General features: G+C 49.5%; 6 protein-coding genes across 7 annotated transcripts in view; 3 read left to right on the forward strand and 3 right to left on the reverse strand.

The window, feature by feature from the left end:
* Positions 1-113: 113 nt before the first annotated feature.
* LOC119545738 (arginine/serine-rich protein PNISR) lies at positions 114-4770 on the reverse strand. Its single transcript, XM_037851561.1, has 9 exons — positions 4067-4770; positions 3667-3997; positions 3144-3297; positions 2661-2903; positions 2327-2429; positions 1907-1963; positions 1375-1502; positions 1080-1308; positions 114-1021 (listed from the first exon to the last, which is right to left on the reverse strand). Exons 1-9 carry the CDS (start codon positions 4620-4622, stop codon positions 225-227), a joined length of 2598 nt encoding a protein of 865 aa, XP_037707489.1. The 5' UTR covers positions 4623-4770; the 3' UTR covers positions 114-224.
* A 722-nt stretch (positions 4771-5492) lies between these two features.
* LOC119563030 (ATPase family AAA domain-containing protein 3A homolog) lies at positions 5493-8111 on the reverse strand. 2 transcript variants are annotated; one of them, XM_037876229.1, is made up of 6 exons: positions 7757-8111; positions 7163-7637; positions 6278-7102; positions 5961-6159; positions 5776-5894; positions 5493-5718 (listed from the first exon to the last, which is right to left on the reverse strand). In XM_037876229.1, exons 1-5 carry the CDS (start codon positions 7980-7982, stop codon positions 5802-5804), a joined length of 1818 nt encoding a protein of 605 aa, XP_037732157.1. In that variant the 5' UTR covers positions 7983-8111; the 3' UTR covers positions 5493-5718; positions 5776-5801. The 2 variants fall into 2 exon arrangements, with proteins under 2 accessions (XP_037732157.1, XP_037732156.1); XM_037876228.1 differs by having other exon boundaries at positions 5493-5894.
* A 423-nt stretch (positions 8112-8534) lies between these two features.
* On the forward strand, positions 8535-11158 carry LOC119552187 (protein asunder). The gene is made up of 3 exons (XM_037862038.1): positions 8535-10189; positions 10253-10558; positions 10615-11158. Exons 1-3 carry the CDS (start codon positions 8610-8612, stop codon positions 10805-10807), a joined length of 2079 nt encoding a protein of 692 aa, XP_037717966.1. The 5' UTR covers positions 8535-8609; the 3' UTR covers positions 10808-11158.
* Positions 11159-11215: 57 nt separating this feature from the next.
* On the forward strand, positions 11216-12701 carry LOC119552194. The gene is made up of 2 exons (XM_037862051.1): positions 11216-11372; positions 11436-12701. The coding sequence occupies exons 1-2, from the start codon at positions 11306-11308 to the stop codon at positions 12656-12658; spliced, it is 1290 nt and encodes a 429-aa protein (XP_037717979.1). The 5' UTR covers positions 11216-11305; the 3' UTR covers positions 12659-12701.
* Positions 12702-16809, reverse strand: LOC119552182 (nucleolar protein 6). Its single transcript, XM_037862024.1, has 6 exons — positions 16674-16809; positions 15212-16617; positions 15046-15156; positions 13751-14991; positions 13288-13691; positions 12702-13226 (listed from the first exon to the last, which is right to left on the reverse strand). The coding sequence occupies exons 1-6, from the start codon at positions 16704-16706 to the stop codon at positions 12819-12821; spliced, it is 3603 nt and encodes a 1200-aa protein (XP_037717952.1). The 5' UTR covers positions 16707-16809; the 3' UTR covers positions 12702-12818.
* A 73-nt stretch (positions 16810-16882) lies between these two features.
* Positions 16883-17187, forward strand: part of LOC119545705 (casein kinase I) — a 32851-nt gene continuing 32546 nt past the window's right edge. The window contains exon 1 of the mRNA XM_037851462.1: positions 16883-17016. The gene's annotated coding sequence lies outside the window, so the exon portion shown is untranslated. The remainder of the gene's footprint in view (positions 17017-17187) is intronic.

A 17187-nucleotide genomic window follows, 5' to 3' on the forward strand; every position in this document is an offset into this window, starting at 1 on the left:
TAGTTCGCTTCAAGAAATAACGATGGAAATACTTTAAAAACTTCATAATTTGGATTTCTGTTAAAACAAGTCCCCACTGAAAATAAAAAAAAATTAAGTTACAAATCTAAATATTCTTTAGGAAATCCGATTTATTATGCTGGATTAAAACTGTTTACTGAAAGCATCTTAAACAAAAGAAAAAATATAATTACACAATATAACAATTAGCGGTAGACGTTATCTTAGTGGCGCTTGCGGGGATGCGACGCGGAAGAAGTGGAGGAGTGTGCGTGGGAGCTGGAGTGGTGGGTGCTGCGCGACTTGGAGCGGGATCTCGTGCGGTGTCGCTTCCGACCGCTGCTGCTGCTGCCGTGCTCGTGGCTGCGACTGCTGCTAGGCCGCGAGGAGCGTTTGTAGCTGCTGCTGCGGCGCTCATCCCCGCCAGAGTGGCTCGAGTCCCGGTGTCGCCGCGACGACCTCTGGCGATGGCCTCCACTACTGCTGCCGCCACTAAAGTGGCTGCGATGCTGGCGATGTCCTCTATCCCGATCACGGCCCCGCTCCCTTTCCCTGTCGCGATCTCGTCGCTCATATTTGCTGCTTCGACTGCTGCTGCCGTGGCTGCGGTGTCCATGCCGGCTGGCTCGCTTGCCGCGACTGCTGGACGCCTTGGATGCGCTGGAGCTGCTGCTGCTGCTGTCGTCGCTGTCGCTGCTCGAGCTGCTCCCGCTACTGCTGCTGGAGGAGGACGAGGTGGACGAGTGTCGCCGCTTGCTCTTGGACTTGCGCGACGACTTGTTGGCCTTGTGCAGCGCCTTGTCCGCCGCACTCAGCATGGTGGCCACCGACTCGGGCATCTGCAGCAGATTGGTGGCCGGATTGGGAACGGGCTTTAGCTTTTGCGAACTGGTGCTGCTCAGCGAACTGAGCGGTGCCACTGCAGCGGCGGCCACCACTTGTTGGACGTAGCTTTGCGACTGCTTCCCATCTTTGTTGTCGCTGAAGCGGGTGGTCCTCTCCTTGCGACTGGGCCTTTTGCCTGAGGATTATGACATACATTTAGTTGTGGTTTTAGGAAACAAATGTGGCTCTGGTACCATTAAACTGCTGCAGCTTTTCATGGTTTGGTTGACTGGCCAACTCGCCGGGCGGTTCGGGTTTGGCCAGCGGTCGTCGATGCTCACTAGCACCAGGTTCGGAGAGCTCCAGCTCCCGCTTGCGATGTCGCTGCAGGGTTTGCTCATCACGCAGCTCTTGCTGGGCCACTCGATCCTCAATGTCGTCAATGACTCTCTCGAAGGATCGTTTGCTGCGCCGTATGCGAGCCTTAAAAAGATACAAGATACTTTATTAAACTTTCTCATCCCATACTTATTATCATGGTTGACCAACCTTCAACTCCTCCGCGCTTAGTTGCACGCTTTTGTCGGCATCCTTTCCTGCATCACCTTGGCGCTCGCCATCCTCGTCGTCCTCATCCTCTTCGCTTTCGCTGGAAGAATCGCCATAGGCAGCTAAACCTATAATTCAAATCAGTCAAGTGCTAATTGTTGCTACCAGGCTTCAAGTAGATTGGGCGCAGTTTTTGATGTTTCAAATGGATTTTTGACATTTCTTTAGAAGATTTTACGGAAAGGGGTTCGGGAAGGGAGAGAGAAAAGGCGGAGAAGCGAACTAGAAGGACCAAACTGCGCCAAGGGGGTCGAAAGTGGTTTGGCCACGGTTCAAAGTTACAAGCATAGGAAGTTAGAACTTGGCCAGAGGATAATCCAATAGTTTGTTTTTCTGTTTTTTTTTTTGTGTTTTTTTCTTATAAGGAGTCGGGGGTATAGAAAGAGGGGACGACCAAGCATAACTCAGACTACCTCTAAACAAAAAGAGTGCAAAAGAAACTTACGAGCTAAACTGAAATTTGGTTACTTACCCAGGTTGCCGGTAATGGAGGACAAGGCGCTTTTGCGAATCACTTGGGCTGATGACGCTTTTGATTTACACATACATACATATATATATAGGTATATATTATATAATATAACGATTAAAAAATTCAGCAAGTGATTTCATTGGTTTTTGTGTGGTGTTTCATATCATATCATTATTTGGGATTTAAAGATTAGCAAAGACATAGGATTAAAAGAGGTGAAAACGCGCTCGCCGAACAAAACTCGGCTGCAATCGCTTGGCCGAAACATCGGGTCATCCAAGCAAGGATCGGATAGCATTAGTCCGCGATATATCCCCGCCGTCTTACGATCTATATGGTATAACTACTTACACACACACACACGCGCGATCGCTGGAAGAGATCGGTTTGGGGTGAACTTAAATGTAATGCATAATGTACCTTTCGCACGGTGAGCTTTCAGGGTCTCGGATGCAATGGCTGCAATCTCTTCGTTTGTGGTTTCCAGCAGGATTTCGGTTAGTGTCCGACGCACCACAAGCATCTACAGATGGGTTTTATTTGGGTGTTCATAGATTGTTTGCAATAAGACTTATATGAGGTTTTTGGATGTGCCGCCGGTGGCCAGGGAATGAAACTCTAGTGAAGAGTGAACGAACTGCAGGGCAGCCAAAAAGGAATATGTCGCCGGAATTCCGCAGTTCCTTCGCCTCTGAGACTCACTCGATTTCATCGCCTGGCTGAGCAAACATCCGGGTCAAATGGTGATGCCTACCAGATCCGCCAGTCTTTCTTCGTAGTTTTTACCATTGACATCGTTCTCGGTAGCTGCTTCCACTTGCTCTGCCGCCTGCCGATTGCCTGTGTCGTTGGTTCCTCGCTGCTCCTCCTCCTCCTCCTGCTCCTCACTGCTACTGATATCGCCGGCTTTACTTATCAATTCATTACCTATCTGCTGATCCTCCAGTTCTCCACGCGCCTCCCCAGGCAAGCCAATGGAATCTTCGCTGTCGCTAGCCTGAATTTCAAGGGTATGTTTAATTCGACAGCCTGCACTTCTATCTGCAGTCTGTTCTACAGTCCGTATCGTTTTCAGTTTGTGTTCTTTGATGACGAAACATCAGTTTAAGTTTCAGTTAAGTTCAGTCCCGTTCGCGTTTCGTGTACAACCAATTGGGGTGAGATGTGCTCTGTACTTTAGGCACTTTTCGGTCCGCTTTGAGAGTCAGTTAACCCTACACGCCCTGACCTTACTTACCACGTTCGCGATGTTCAATAGATTAACAGGTGTTGTTAGTGTTTTGCTTGATACTTGCTTAACATGGTTGACCTCATCATCTGTGGTGCCAATGGAGGGCTGCTGGCGCTCTAGCTGCCGCTGCTTTTCGCGCTCCATTTTCTCCAGGCCCTCTCTGAAAAGGGGTACAACTTAATATAGATTCAAGTAATTTATTAATTATGGGTTAAAAATTACAAAACTTCTTGTATATGTTCTCTGGTAATATATTTTGAAAACTTTAAAATTAAGTACTCCTAGGGCCGGTTTCTCGAGTCCCTGTCAAAGTCCCTGATCTGTCCGAAAAACTTAAGGACCAGATAAGTGGTCGTAAAAGCAAGCTGGTTTTCTCGACGCCTTTATGGAATTCGTAACAATATATTCTAGAATATATGATACGATGGTGCATCATAAAAATGTTCCTAATGGTGTTCCAAAACTAACATGTTATTGTTAAGATAAGGGATCTATTCTATTAATTGGCAGGTCTCTATGGAACACTCACCTTATCCAAGCTGGCAACATTTTGCGTTTGTTGGCATCAATCTCGCTGCTGGCACTGCCACTTCCGCTTTCCTGCTGCTGCTGTGGCGGTTGGTGTGCATGTGGTGGTGCTAGATGATGTTGATGTGGATGCGGCTGATGTGCTTGTGGATGCGTTGGCTGTTGCGTTTGTTGCTGTTGCGCCTGCAACTGCATCTGCAGCTGTTGTTGTGGCTCATTGGGATTGCTGACGTTGAGTTTGAGCAGCGAGGGAATATGCGCTGTGGGATTGCCCGTGGTTTTGCCGGATTGCGTTTGCCAGCTGTTCCATGGCTGCTTGCCCAGCGTGACAGCTGAAAAGGAGGAGGGGAGACGGGAGTCAGTACCTGACCTGGTTATACCTGGCCATCTCATCCACTCACCCGCTCCGCCAGAGGCGTCAATGGCCTGGCCTGGCGCTTCGCTGGCCGCCAGCCATTGGGATTGCGTAACCACTGGAGCCGGCGGTGGAGGCGTCTCGGCGCCATGACCCCGCTCATTCTCGTCGTCCATATCCATGTCTGCCTCGCCGTGCTCCTGAAGCAGCGGGAAGCCCGCCCTGACCACACTGGGCACCGGCATCGCCATCGCCTGCTGATGGTACTCCCGCACATTGCCAATGATGGGCGGTGGAGGAGCCAGGGGCATGCCGACCGGGGATGCGTCCCGCATGTGGATCCATTGTTGGGCGAGCTGCGCCCAATCGATGCCGGCGCCCCCTTGCATGGCTAGGGGGAGACCAGTAGCCACCAGGGGCGTCACCATGGCCGGACCTCCGACGGGAGGCAGGGAAAAGTGGGTGGGCGGTGGTGGGGGCTGCGCCAGGAACTGAGTTTGGTTGTGATTATGGTTGTGCCCATGGCCATGTTGTCCATGTCCGTGGACGTGGGCGTGCTTGTTGTAGCCCAAGTCAGCGTTGCCATTTCCACCCGGAAACATCTCTGCTCACAGCTCAGTCAAACTATTTTTAATCTCAATGAAGTTTTCCTAGGTTTTTCCGATATTTTTCTCAAACGAAATGAATTTTCCTTTTCTTCGGCTTCTACGCCATTTTCTTGCTCGGCCCGTTTTGCCATTCGCCCCGATGCGGCGACAGCGTGTGGCTCCCACTGAAGAGGTATTTTTTAGGGCATTTCTGGTTAAATCTGTTATATGAAGAAGAATTTTGAAATCGGCGGTTTAAAAAAAATTTAAAACAAAACCTCACAGTCAAGTAAAAGCAAATTGTTTGTGTCTATGTTAGTTATAGCAAAGAGTCGTCCAAGGCGATTGATATGAACGAACCTGAATACTGTTGAACTTTTCAATTATGTGCAAGAATCTAGAAATCTTTGAAAACTCTTATTTTATACCTTATCTCTTATCTTAATATACCATATATATGTACATGAGTATATAGAAATAATGATAAATTGCCTTTTTTAAATATGGAACATTTGTTTCGAAAATAATTCCCAAGAACAATAAGCTTTCATTGCTTGTCTTAAATCAGTTTTTTTTTTAATTTATACAATTTGTTTACTTCTTTTAAAATGGATTGAAATTTAAAGGTAAACTCTGAGAGTTTCACTTGTATATATATGAAATCTATCTTTGGTAAAGATTCTAAGCGAAATTAAAAATGCAATTTTAAACAAGTAGTCTATATATATTTACTTCATACTCATATATAGGAAACACTGCGGACAAGTCAAATTGGTGGCCGCGCCAGCGAGAAGTTTAATATAAATCTCTCACAGTGCCGGCGCGACGGGTTTCAATTTACAGTCTACGTCCAAAGCTTTAACATACGAAATGCAACAACAGCAGTTAAAATATATACCTCTTATTGTACACACTATTGAGACAGTTAATGCAAGCTTATAATACAATTATCAGTGGGTCAAACTTAATTGCATCTATAGACGAACACGTGCTTCCGCCAGCGATTTTGTACAGGCTGTGTAAATGCATACAGGTAACCGATATGCACTTATTCGGTGTCTCGGCTGCTGTTTGGTATCCGGTAGTAAGATAAAGCCCTGTGCGTTACCAACTTAAAGTTAAATGGTTAGAAAACTAAACAAGTTTTAATGCAGGTTGCATCATCTACTTCGACTTCAGGTGCGCCTCCGCTCCTCACAGTTTATTGGCAGTAAGGGTGAGGGGTGGAGCAGCAGCGCCCGTGATGGATTTGTGATCGGCACGCTCCTGATCCGAGAGCCAGGCCATCTGGAAGAGATATACGATTTTTAGTTAAGACAAACAGTCAGATTAAATACCCATTTCAAGACCCACCTTCTGTTTGTGCTGCTGGGCAGCGGAGTAGCACCTATCCAGCACCATTTTCTCGGTTAGAAGACCATCCTCGGAGGCATAGACAGCCGCCTGCCAGGACACGCCCAGCTTGGAGATTTCTCGACCCGACATGCCCTCGCACAGAGCGGCCATCTTCGAACAGGTCTGTCCGTAGTCAAAGGTGTCCAGCTTGAAACGCCTGGAAAGAGATTAAAATCATAATTAAATCATCGGTCTTCAAAAATTTAAAAAAAAAGGTGGTTACATTAAGCACCTACAAAATGATTTATATTTGCTTTGGAAAATGAGGTACTTACTTGGCACCCGCAGCAGCAGGCTGCAGCACATATTTATCGAAGTACAGGCGCAACAAGCGCTCCCGCTCCTCCAACCCAGGTAGCGTGAACTCCACCATCTCGTCCAGACGATCGTTGATGGCATAATCGAACTGCTCGGGAGTGTTGGAGGCCAGCACGAGCATGAACTTGGGATTCTGCTCGGAGGTGCGGTACAGGAAGGCGTTCAGGGCGGAACGCAGATCCTCCGAGATCTTCTCCGAGGAACGCTTGCGCAAGAAGGCATCCGCCTCGTCCACGAACAGCAGCAGACCGCGACGCGAGGTGTGCGACCAGTCGAACACCTTGTGAATGGCCGTCACGCCCTCCTTGCCCATGGGCGCCACATCACCACCGGTCATGATGGCGAAGTCCATGCCAGAGTGCTCGGCCAGCTTCTTGGCGAACATGGTCTTGCCCGTTCCGGGTGGGCCGTGCATCAGTACGTTCCTGTACATTCCCCGATTGATACGCGTGTTCTTCGTCGCGATGGCAATGTCGCGTAGGCGCTCCTCCAGCTTCGGGTTCAGCACCACGCCCTGCAGGGCATCGGCGGGTTTGGCGCGTAGCCTCTTCAGGTAGTGCAGCGGGTTCTTCAGGGCATCCAGGAAGGCGAATCGCGACGTTTCGCCAACCAGCGTGGGTTTGCCGATACGTGCCTCCACATATCGGGAAACCACTCCGGTGGCCCCCTTGGCCGTGTACACGCCCAGAGCGAGCAGCGAAAGTCCTCCAGCGGCGGTCAGCACCTTGTCCCAGTCGGTGAGCATGGCCTCGGCGCCAGCGCCAATGACGGTTCCAGCGGTTCTGTGGGTCAGGAAAGGGAAATTAACAACATAACCCAGTTGAATTCAAGCAATCACTTACTTGATTCCCTCCAGAACGGTGGTGCGATGCTCTTGCGCCTTGAGACGGATCTTCTCCAGGTTGATGTCGCGGTTCTCGCGATCCACACGTGCCTTGGCCCTCAGCTCGTGCTCCAGAAGCTTGAGCCGGTTCTTCTCCTTCATCTCGATCTCGTGCTCAATGGTCTGGCGGCGCATGGCCTCCTGGCGCTGGACGCTCTCCTCCTGCTTGCGCAGATTGTCCTCCTGGACGCGCTGCTGCTGCTGCAGCTGATCCTCGTAGCGTTTCCGGGACAACTGGTCCTGGTACTGGGCGCGCTGCTGCTGCTGCTTGGTCTCCTCGATGAGGGTCTTGCGGCGCTCCTCGTGATCGATGCGCTTCTGCTCGACCTTGGCCTGCTCGATATGGGCCTCGTACTCCTTGACCTTGGTGTTGTACTCCGTTTGCCGGGTGGCCTCCTGCATCTTGGACAGCTCGAGGGCCTCCCGGGCGTGTTCTGCACGAGATTAACATTGGGGGTCATATGGGGAGCTACTTCCCAGACTCACACGCACGCTGCGATAGCATGGCGCATGTCGGTGGTTATGCAACTGACTGATGAAATTTTCCGCTTACTTGATCGCTCCAGGGTCTTGGCAGCATCCGCAGCGCGTTCCAGGGCCGAGGAGTCGAAGCGGTACGCCTCCATGGCCTTGCGCTCCGCCCGGCTCAGTTGAGAGTCCCCGGACTTCTCGCCGGCCGTCCTGCCATCCGGATCGGCGCCTCCTCCTCCTCCGTCCGCAAAGCCACCGGACTGCTCAGGCTGCGGCTGCTGGCGGTTCCTGCCCAAAAGCCACGACATGGTGCTGCTACTTTGGCGTGCGCTTCTCGCGCTTTTCACTCAAGAGTTTAGGGGCAAAAAACAATCTAGAAAATATTACGAAATTTTGACAGCTTTTGCTTAACGTCCAACAACGTGATTCTTAATGAGGGTTGCCAGATGGGATAAAAAGAGGATGGGCAAGTTTCTAAAGATGTTACTTTTTGAAATGACTTAAAGTTGTAAATAATATTATTTAATTAGTTTATTATTTGTTTCGTTTATTTTTTTTGTTCGATACTTCTTTTATCGTTCATTATAATGGGATATATCAATATATTTTACTAGCATTTTTGTTAGATTTATATACGCCAAGTTAAGTTAAGAATAGAATATGCAATATGATTTTATTTTGTATTGCCATTTTTAAAAATGATGTTAATCAATTAATGAGAAACAGTTTTATTTAGTTAAAACTCAGGCTTGTGTGAATGGAGCTTAAGTTTTACAACTAATCCACCTCTAGTTTCCCCGGCGTTGCCAGAAAATTCCGCCGGTCTGAACTCGCCACAGCAAACCAGCTGTTCGTGGTGAACAAGGACTGTAAACAATTAAGATTTGGCATTTGTTTGATTTTCATGCGATTTTAGCTGCCCAGGCGACCCCACCATGTTCGAGCGCAACCAGAAGACCATCTTCGTGCTGGACCACACGCGGTACTTCAGCATCGCCAGCGAGGAGTATATCTCGTTGGACTTCCTCAAGGGAAAGCCCTCGGCAGACGGCGGAGGACCAGGAGCTGCAGGAAATGCGGCAGGATCCGGAGGTGGGGGTGGATCCCAGTTTAGCAAGAGCCTGTGGACGTGCGCCTGCGAATCCTCGATCGAATACTGCCGTGTGGTCTGGGATCTCTTTCCGGGCAAGAAACACGTGCGATTCATAGTTTCCGATACGGCGGCGCATATCGTGAACACCTGGAGTCCCAGCACGCAAAACATGTCGCACGTGATGAACGCCATGGTAATGGTGGGCGTACCGTCCCGCAACGTTCCCACATCCTCGGACTACTCGGTGATCCATGGCCTGCGAGCCGCCATCGAAGCGCTCGCCGAACCCACGGATGAGCAGTTGGGGGCAATGGCTGATTTTGGCCAAGAGGAACTGCCACGTATTCCCAACAAGGGTCGCGTTATCTGCATCACATCGGCGCGGGACAACACAAGCATGAAGAGTCTGGAGGACATCTTCAACACGGTCCTCGTACAACAGAACGCCCTGGCGGCCCCGCCCGCCAAAAAAGGCCTGGCCATTGATCACTGCCACCTGGTCATCCTCAACATTGTGCCGCTCGGCGTCGAGTCTTTGGTGACCAATCGCAGCCTTCTCAAGATCTCACCGCTGCTGGACGTCGAGATCCACACGGTCAGTGCCCCGGACATCTCGTACAAGCTTACGCACCTCATCCTGAACCACTACGATCTGGCCAGCACCACTGTAACCAACATTCCCATGAAGGAGGAGCAGAACGCCAACTCGAGCGCCAATTACGATGTGGAAATCCTGCACAGCCGGCGGGCTCATTCGATCACCTGTGGTCCAGACTTCAGTCTGCCCACGAGCATCAAGCAGGGTGCCACCTACGAGACTGTGACCCTCAAGTGGTGCACCCCCCGTGGCTGCGGCTCGGCGGACCTGCAACCCTGCCTGGGTCAGTTCCTCGTGACGCCCGTGGACGTTACCTCGCGTCCAAGCTCCTGCCTGATCAACTTCTTACTGAACGGACGCTCTGTACTGCTGGAAATGCCCCGCAAGACTGGCTCCAAGGCCACTAGCCACATGTTGTCTGCCCGCGGCGGCGAGATATTTGTCCACTCCCTGTGCATCACGCGCTCCTGCATGGACGAGGCACCGGCGATTACCGATGGACCCGGAGGACGAGTCCCGGACTATCGCACCGCTGAACTGGGCCAGCTCATTAAGATGTCGCGCATGGTGCCGCTAAAGGTAAAGGATCCCTCTGCACCCAATTTGTCGCGACGGCTGCCACGCTACTTCCCCTTGACCACCAGCTCCTCGATCCTGTTCCACCTGCAGCGACAGATCAGTTGGCTACCGCATTTTTTGCACCTGCTGGTAAAGGAAGACATGGACAAACAGGAGGAGGTGCGCTGCCAGCAGCACATTCATGAGCTCTACAAGAGCGCCTCGCGCGGCGATGTTCTGCCCTTCACCCACACCAACGGAGCAAGGTAGGAAGCTATACGTTATTATATGCCATAGTTAATTTATCTTTTTTTATATTTGCGGACTAGACTAAAGATATCCAAGGCCAAGGACCAGTACCGCTTGTTGTATAGGGAGCTGGAGCAACTTATTCAGCTGAACGCCACCACTGTGCACCACAAGAATCTGCTGGAAAGCCTGCAAAGTTTACGTGCTGCCTACGGCGATGCGCCGCTTAAGTCGGAACCAGGCGCCAGTCTCCTGCGCTCCTACACGGAATCACCACTCTCTCCTGAGCGCCTGGAGCCACTTAGCAGTGGAAGTGGAAGTGGCAGTAATAACTCCAATAGTCTGCTGAAGGCCAGCAAGCGCCGCATGTCCAGTTGCGGGCAAAGGTAGGTCGACCATCTATTAATCATGTTCTAGTACTAATTAAGTTCATTGTCGCTAGATCCCTGCTCGATATCATCTCCTCGGCGGAACGAAGTCAGTCCAACAAGCGACTAGACTTCTCCGGTCGTCTTTGCACGCCCCTGGGGCAAGTGGCTAAATTATATCCGGACTTTGGAAACAAGGAAAAGGACTCCCTTTCGACGGGAGCTAACATTGCGCCCAATGTTAAAGAGGAATCCATTCGCAGTTGAAAGGAACTGAAATGACAGGACTTTCAGCTAGGTCTAGAGTTTTATCTATAGAAAGAAACTTTCTGTAATATTTTCCTTAAAAATAACGTCGTTTAAGGTTTATAGGAAATATTTTCAGTGTTGCAATCAAGTATTTTTCTGTGAGTTTCGGCTCTTGATTGTTCCCTTAACTTAATCCCATTTTTTGGTTGGGAAAAGCAGAACTGTATTGAAGTGTGTAATACTATTATTCCTTTATGTTAACTGCCTCAAAATGAATTAGTTTACGATTCAAACTGTGTGTTTCACTTAAGCAATTATTAACTTATGGGCGAGATCGGCCTTTTTAAACCTGTTTTTGATCTTTTGCACCGCTATCCATTAATAAACAAATTTAAGCTTTGAACTATCAAGGTTTCTTTCTCCTTTGTGTTGTGTAAAAAAATTGTGTAGGTACATGTGTAATTTTCTCAGATATATTTCTAAAATATTTCCAAAATTATTTGTAAATCCGAGACGATGGCCAACAACTCCACTGTAAGGAAGGTGATGCAAGTGTCCGAGGAGTCGGCACCAGCTGTGCACAGTGAGTACCAATCTCTTGGTATGCCAGATATTTTTTAGGCTAGCCCATTATTTCCTATTTTAGTTCCCATCATGGTGGGCAATGAGATCTTCGTGCTCACCCAACAAGATGTGCGTCGCGTGGAGGACGTCCGAATACTTAGCTACAGTCGCCTGGGATCCAACGGACAGCTGAGACCTGTGGACTCGACTTCGCCAGCGCCAGTGGCTTTCTCCCTGCCCACCGCAACCACCACGAACATCTGTACTCTGGAGGATCTTCTCGCACAGACCGCGCGAAAGAGAGTCAATTTTCAGATGGACGTCGACCATGATGCGGATGTGAAGCATCCTTCGAACACGGCCAATTCTCCCAGTCCTTTCCTGCAGCCCGTCTCCTCCCGAACAAGGACAGTTGCCAGCGTGACCACTCAGTTGGCATGGTCCAAGAACAAGGCAGAACCGGAACCCGTTTTTCCACTTTGCTACAGCGCCGGCACCTCTACAAGTGGCCTGATGACGAACACCGGCTGCCAGCACTGTCCCAGGTCCGCGACGCACCACTCGAGCTGCCAAACTCAGAACTATCCTAGCGCGACTCCTATTGTGCAAGAGAAGGCGCCTCAGAATGCGAGTTGCCAAACTCAGACATCTCCTATTGTGCAGAAGGAACCACCCCAGAACTCTGCTTGCCAAACTCTGAACTATCCTAGTTTAAATCCGATTGTGAAGAAGGAGCCGCCGCAGAACTCGGCTTGTCAAACCCAGAGCTCTTCCAGTCCAAATCCCATTGTGAAAAAGGAGCCACAGAACTCGACTCATCAGACGCAGCCGAAAACTTTCTCCACAGGCTGCAATACTTCACTTAGCCACCTGAGCAACAAGTCCTCCGCCGAGTCATATACATCAGATGAATGTCAATATACGACATCGGAAGAGAGCCATCAGCCCTGTCGGCACTGCAAGTCCCAACAGACCTGCGTGGAACAGGAGCTGATGGCGCAGGTTCGACCGCAGGTTCAGACTTCCAGATGTCCGCCGGAGCAGCCTTGCACATCGCGACAAATTCACTTTGATCTCGGTCCACAAGATCGGCATAGGGAATGCTTTGAAAGGAGACCCTGTACTCAGCAACTTGATAGGCCTTTAAGGATGAAGGAGCCGGATTTTTATAGGTCAACTCCACTAAGTAAAACTCTTTATCCACGAACCATCAATAAAGCTCCAGATTCCATAAGGCACATCAAGCGGAATGTTAGCTACGAGGAACTCCAAAGGGGAAGTAGGTACAAGAACTCACAGCAGTAATCTTGTACTTTTCCTAATCACTTCTATATTTCTACTTTCTTTATATGAAATTTTTGGAGCTCATAAAAAATATATTCCTCAACATTTATCTACGTTAAAAAACTGATTTAATTAATAAACTTGTTAACTTACACAGCTAGGCAATAAGCTATGGCTACAACTAATTCAAGGACTTCAGAGCCGAACTTTTGATGAGTCGTTTCTTTTTGGGTGGTGCCTCCTGCTCAGTGTCCTTGCGAACCTTCTGCTTTTTCGGCTTCGGACTGGACTCATCCGGCTGCTTACTAGCATTGAAGTACCGCTTAGGCTTTTGATGCTCAAGCTGTTCCCGCTTGAGCTCCTCTGGTGTGGCAAAGCGCAGGTAGAAATCTTTTAACAGGAGTTTAAAGTCCTCGATCAGCGTTTCTTTAAGCACTTGCACCTTTCCGTTCTCACAAGGAGTGCAGGCTTGGACTTCGACGACCTTAAATGGTTTCGGTGCAAATACAGAGGGTGGGCGCCAGACGATGGCCAGTTCCTTGCCACCATGGGGATTATAAAAGAAGGCAGCGAAGTCGGAGTAGGCTGACTAAACCGCAGAAGGAAAACAAATTAGTTTCCAAACATATGCGAAATTATTTATACCTTACCCTTAACTGTCCAACAATTCTTGCAAGACGATCTGCACCGGCTGGGGGCAAGAGATAGTTGGGTTGGCTAAAGGACACAAATGGAGATCCCAGGTCGAAGCACAACGTATTGGGAACCAGATCCGGCTTGAGTTGTATAACCAAATCGTAGCCTTCGTTTGAAGCTCGAAACAATTGCGCAGGCCGCACGAACCTCAGATCCTTCGACATTATGCTGGTTTCGATAATCTCGAGGGAATGGCGGGCCAGTCGCGTCACATGTCCCAGTACCCGCTGGCTGGGGGATTCATCAGAGGTCCACAGACGTCCGGCATGCTGCATATCGTAGGAGGTGGCCACAGCCAGGGGAGGATAACTCTGGCGGTCGTTGCGGTAGCTGTGCTCCATATCGGCAATTTGTTGTTCTACAAATTATGATTTATTGTTACTTTATATCATTTTTAGATAATAACTAAGGACTTACCTTGCCAGCTATTGTTAAAGTTGAGCAGGAAGAGCTCACCACTGAAATCGCTGTGTGCGAGCAGCTGCAGGAAGCGAATAAATCCGGTTTGGGGCGCTTCTATGGCCTGTGGAGCACACCGCTGCTGGAAGAGATGTGCCACCAGAAGCTCGGTGGCCATCTCAGGCCATAGTCCTTCGTCCAGCAGTTGGGTGGCCAGCCATCGCTTGGCCAACAGCACAGTGGGACCGTAAGCCGAATGGGTTTGATGCAGCGAATGCAGTGCCCCGCTCACCTTTGGCAGGATGTAGTGCTCGCGCTCCAAGGTACGACTGGCTGGATTGTCTACGTATGTGGTTATGCCACGCTCATTTACCTTCCGCTTAAGCAACGCCAGCTCCTTGGTGTGGGCCAGCTGAATCAGGAAACAGTAGCCCTGCTTTAGCACCAAAAGACCATCGATGCAGACCAACCATTTGAGGTGGCACTGCGACTCCAACTTCTCGCCAATCTCAATGAGGAAGGCCAATTTAAGAGCTCGCAGTGCGGCAAGTTCGTTGGGCCACTTGCCGCTCTGGCCCAGTTGGATTACCACACGCTGAACGTGGCCGGCTAGGATGTACTTTTCTGCCATTCGCGCCTGTGGCAGGACTGGTTGCGGTTCGCAGTAACGGAAAACCGGAGAGGTGCCCGATATGGAGACGATATCTAGCGGCAGGTCATTCAGCCCGTGTAGTTGCCTTGCCAATTCATCGTAGCAGCGAATGACGTGCGGACTGAGTGCCTCCGCATCGGTGTCCTGATCCAGTGGAATCTTGGTCTTCAGCTTATTCACCTTGAACCACGGAGTCAGGCGGTAGACTTGGTCCAACTCGGCGGCAATGTATTGCACATCCTTGCTCTCCAGTTGAAGGTGATGCTCCAGCAAATGCAGGACAATCTGGCGTACGATTAGTCGTTTCTTCGAGGGTGCATCCTGGGCGGTACCCCAGACTACAGCTTCGGTGATGCTGCCATCCTGAAACCGCCGAAGGTTTGATTTTTCTCCCCAAAAACGTCGAAACTCCGCAGCTCCCTCGGGATCCTCATTGGCCGCTGGTCCCTTGTTCAACACCTCGTAGGCGTGCTCTGGCTGGAGTATTAGACCCAGTTGAATGTGCTTTCCTATCACAGGAGCCTTGCTTTCTACAGGCCAGGCGGTACACGCCGTTTCCAAAGGCAGAATAGAATGGACACGCTCAGCGAGACCCTTATGGAGGAGCCTAAAAATTAGGTTTATTATATTTAAGCTTAGAGGAGTCCCTTTGTCCACTTACTCTGTTAACAATTGGAACAGCTGCGGGTAGCCGTACTTGGCATAATCATACTTGAATCGCGGCTGGGAATGCAGCATAAGCATTTGATTTACACAAGAATAATTGGTAATCCTGGGGAACAGAAGAGTTAATCTTTGAGGTGATTGAAAACGTTAGCTGCACTTACTTCAAAATGTTATCCACCCTACTGTACAGGGGACACTTCTGCATAAAGATGAGTGGAAAACTGTTAAGCTTCATGTCGTTTAATAGATCCACCGCCAGTTTGGCTTCCTCTCGCACCCTCTGGTACAGAGAAAGTGGAACATTTGCACACAGATTTAGGTGGCCAGTGTAGTCGAGAAAGCAGACGTCATAATGAGTGGCTATCTTGCTCAGTTCCTCCGTCTGGATTGCAGCAGGAGCCATACTGATGCCTTTGGTCCAGTCTGTGTTGGCCAGCTGGTTCCACACGGTGCGCGCCACCTGGTAACTGCTGCTCGACTGATGCAGAATTCGCTGCGAATTTAAGTAGACAATAAAGGCGGCCAGGATGTGGGCGCTAAAGCCACTGAATCCTATATCCAATCCTCGCTGACGCAGCCATACTTTAAGTAGCAGCAAGCCATCCTGGAAGTTGCGCCTGCCCTTGAAGGCCTTTTCCAGATAATCCTGGTTCTCGGACAAAGTCAAATCAAACAGTACGTTGGCGTTGTAGTGCTGGGTGGAGGGCAGCGGCTCCTCCTCGTCCCATTCGTCGCCGAAGAACGAGGGACGAATATTGTTATTCCAGGGCACAAACCTGCCCGGCTTGAAGGTGCTCAGCGGGGCAGTGATGAAGAGGCGCACCTGCAAGTGCTTGGTAACCTGCTTCGCCACTGGGGTCAGCTCCAGCACCGGTTTCAGCGGATTGTTTGCGTAGTAGTTGAAGGTGAACTGATCCTGGGCGTAATTGGGAGACTCCTTCATCCTCTCCGTCACATAGGTCAGGTATAGAGCTCGCTTTTGGTCGTAGCGAAGGTTTAGGTAATCGTCTTTGTGCAGGGATTCCTTGGGCATCTCAAGAGCCACATCTACCACAATTTTGGGGCCCAGCAATGTGCCCGTGGAGGCAGCTCCAATCAGGTAAGGTTCCCTGGTGGGCTTGGAGAAAACGAAGCCGATTGGCTTTTGGGGCATATTGAGAGGCACCTCCAGGTGGGTTCGCTCCATCAAACCATCCTTTAGCTGCCGAGTGAAGTCGGTGAAAGATTCCAGCCAGCTGTCGATGAAATCTGTGTACTTGGACTTCAGCTGCAGCTCCTGCAGCATCTCTTTGACCTGCAGCTTGAAGAGATTGGAATGGAAGAGGTTCTGGGTGTCGCGCAGCTCCTTCATCTCCTCCAGCGTGGGTGGCTTCACATTCTTGGTCTCATCCCTCTGCTTGAACTTGTTCTTCTTTGGTTTGGTAGTGGGCGTTTGGTCCTTCTTGGCGGGAGTGGGCTTTGGCTCATCGAAGCCATCATCGCTGCTGGGAGTGGACTGCTCCAGGTCGCTGTGATCCTCAGCAGGTGAATCGTCGGCATTCTTCGATGTTTTTTTTGGTGCCCGCACCTAAATCAAGCAATTGTTAGGCCAAGTAAATATACTACAAATCTATCTCGACTTACAAACTTTCCTGGCTTTCTTTTATTTTTTAACATTGCGTTTTTAGCGTACAAATCCTCTGTAAATTATAATTTATTTATTTTTTGGAGAGAGAACGCAACTCGCACGTGTTGCAATTGCGGTATTTTAGAATGCGGTATTTTATCTGCACTTTGAATATGGCCACCCTACGCCAAGGCAGTTGCGTATTTTAGGCCTAAATCAGTCGCGAAAACAAACTGTAAAAATCGAACGTAATTGCAATTAAAAGATTGAAAAAGTTTCATACACTAGCACAAAATAGAGCAAACTATTTTGCATAATAGAGCATTGTGGAGTTCATTGGTGAATTCAGCAGTGCCCAGTGTAAGTGTGAGCAGACTCGTTATGGAAGATTTCTGCCTACTTGAAGCAACAATTTAGGTAGTTAAGGTTTTTCTTTGTAAATTAAGCGAAGTACTGTTGAAGAGCTTAACAAAAAGTGTATAAAGTGGGTTTATCCAGTTTTCAAGTGTAGATAAACAAAGTTGCCGGCTA

This window comes from Drosophila subpulchrella, chromosome 3R (genome assembly GCF_014743375.2).
Source record: "Drosophila subpulchrella strain 33 F10 #4 breed RU33 chromosome 3R, RU_Dsub_v1.1 Primary Assembly, whole genome shotgun sequence".
Taxonomy (NCBI): Eukaryota; Metazoa; Arthropoda; class Insecta; order Diptera; family Drosophilidae; genus Drosophila; species Drosophila subpulchrella.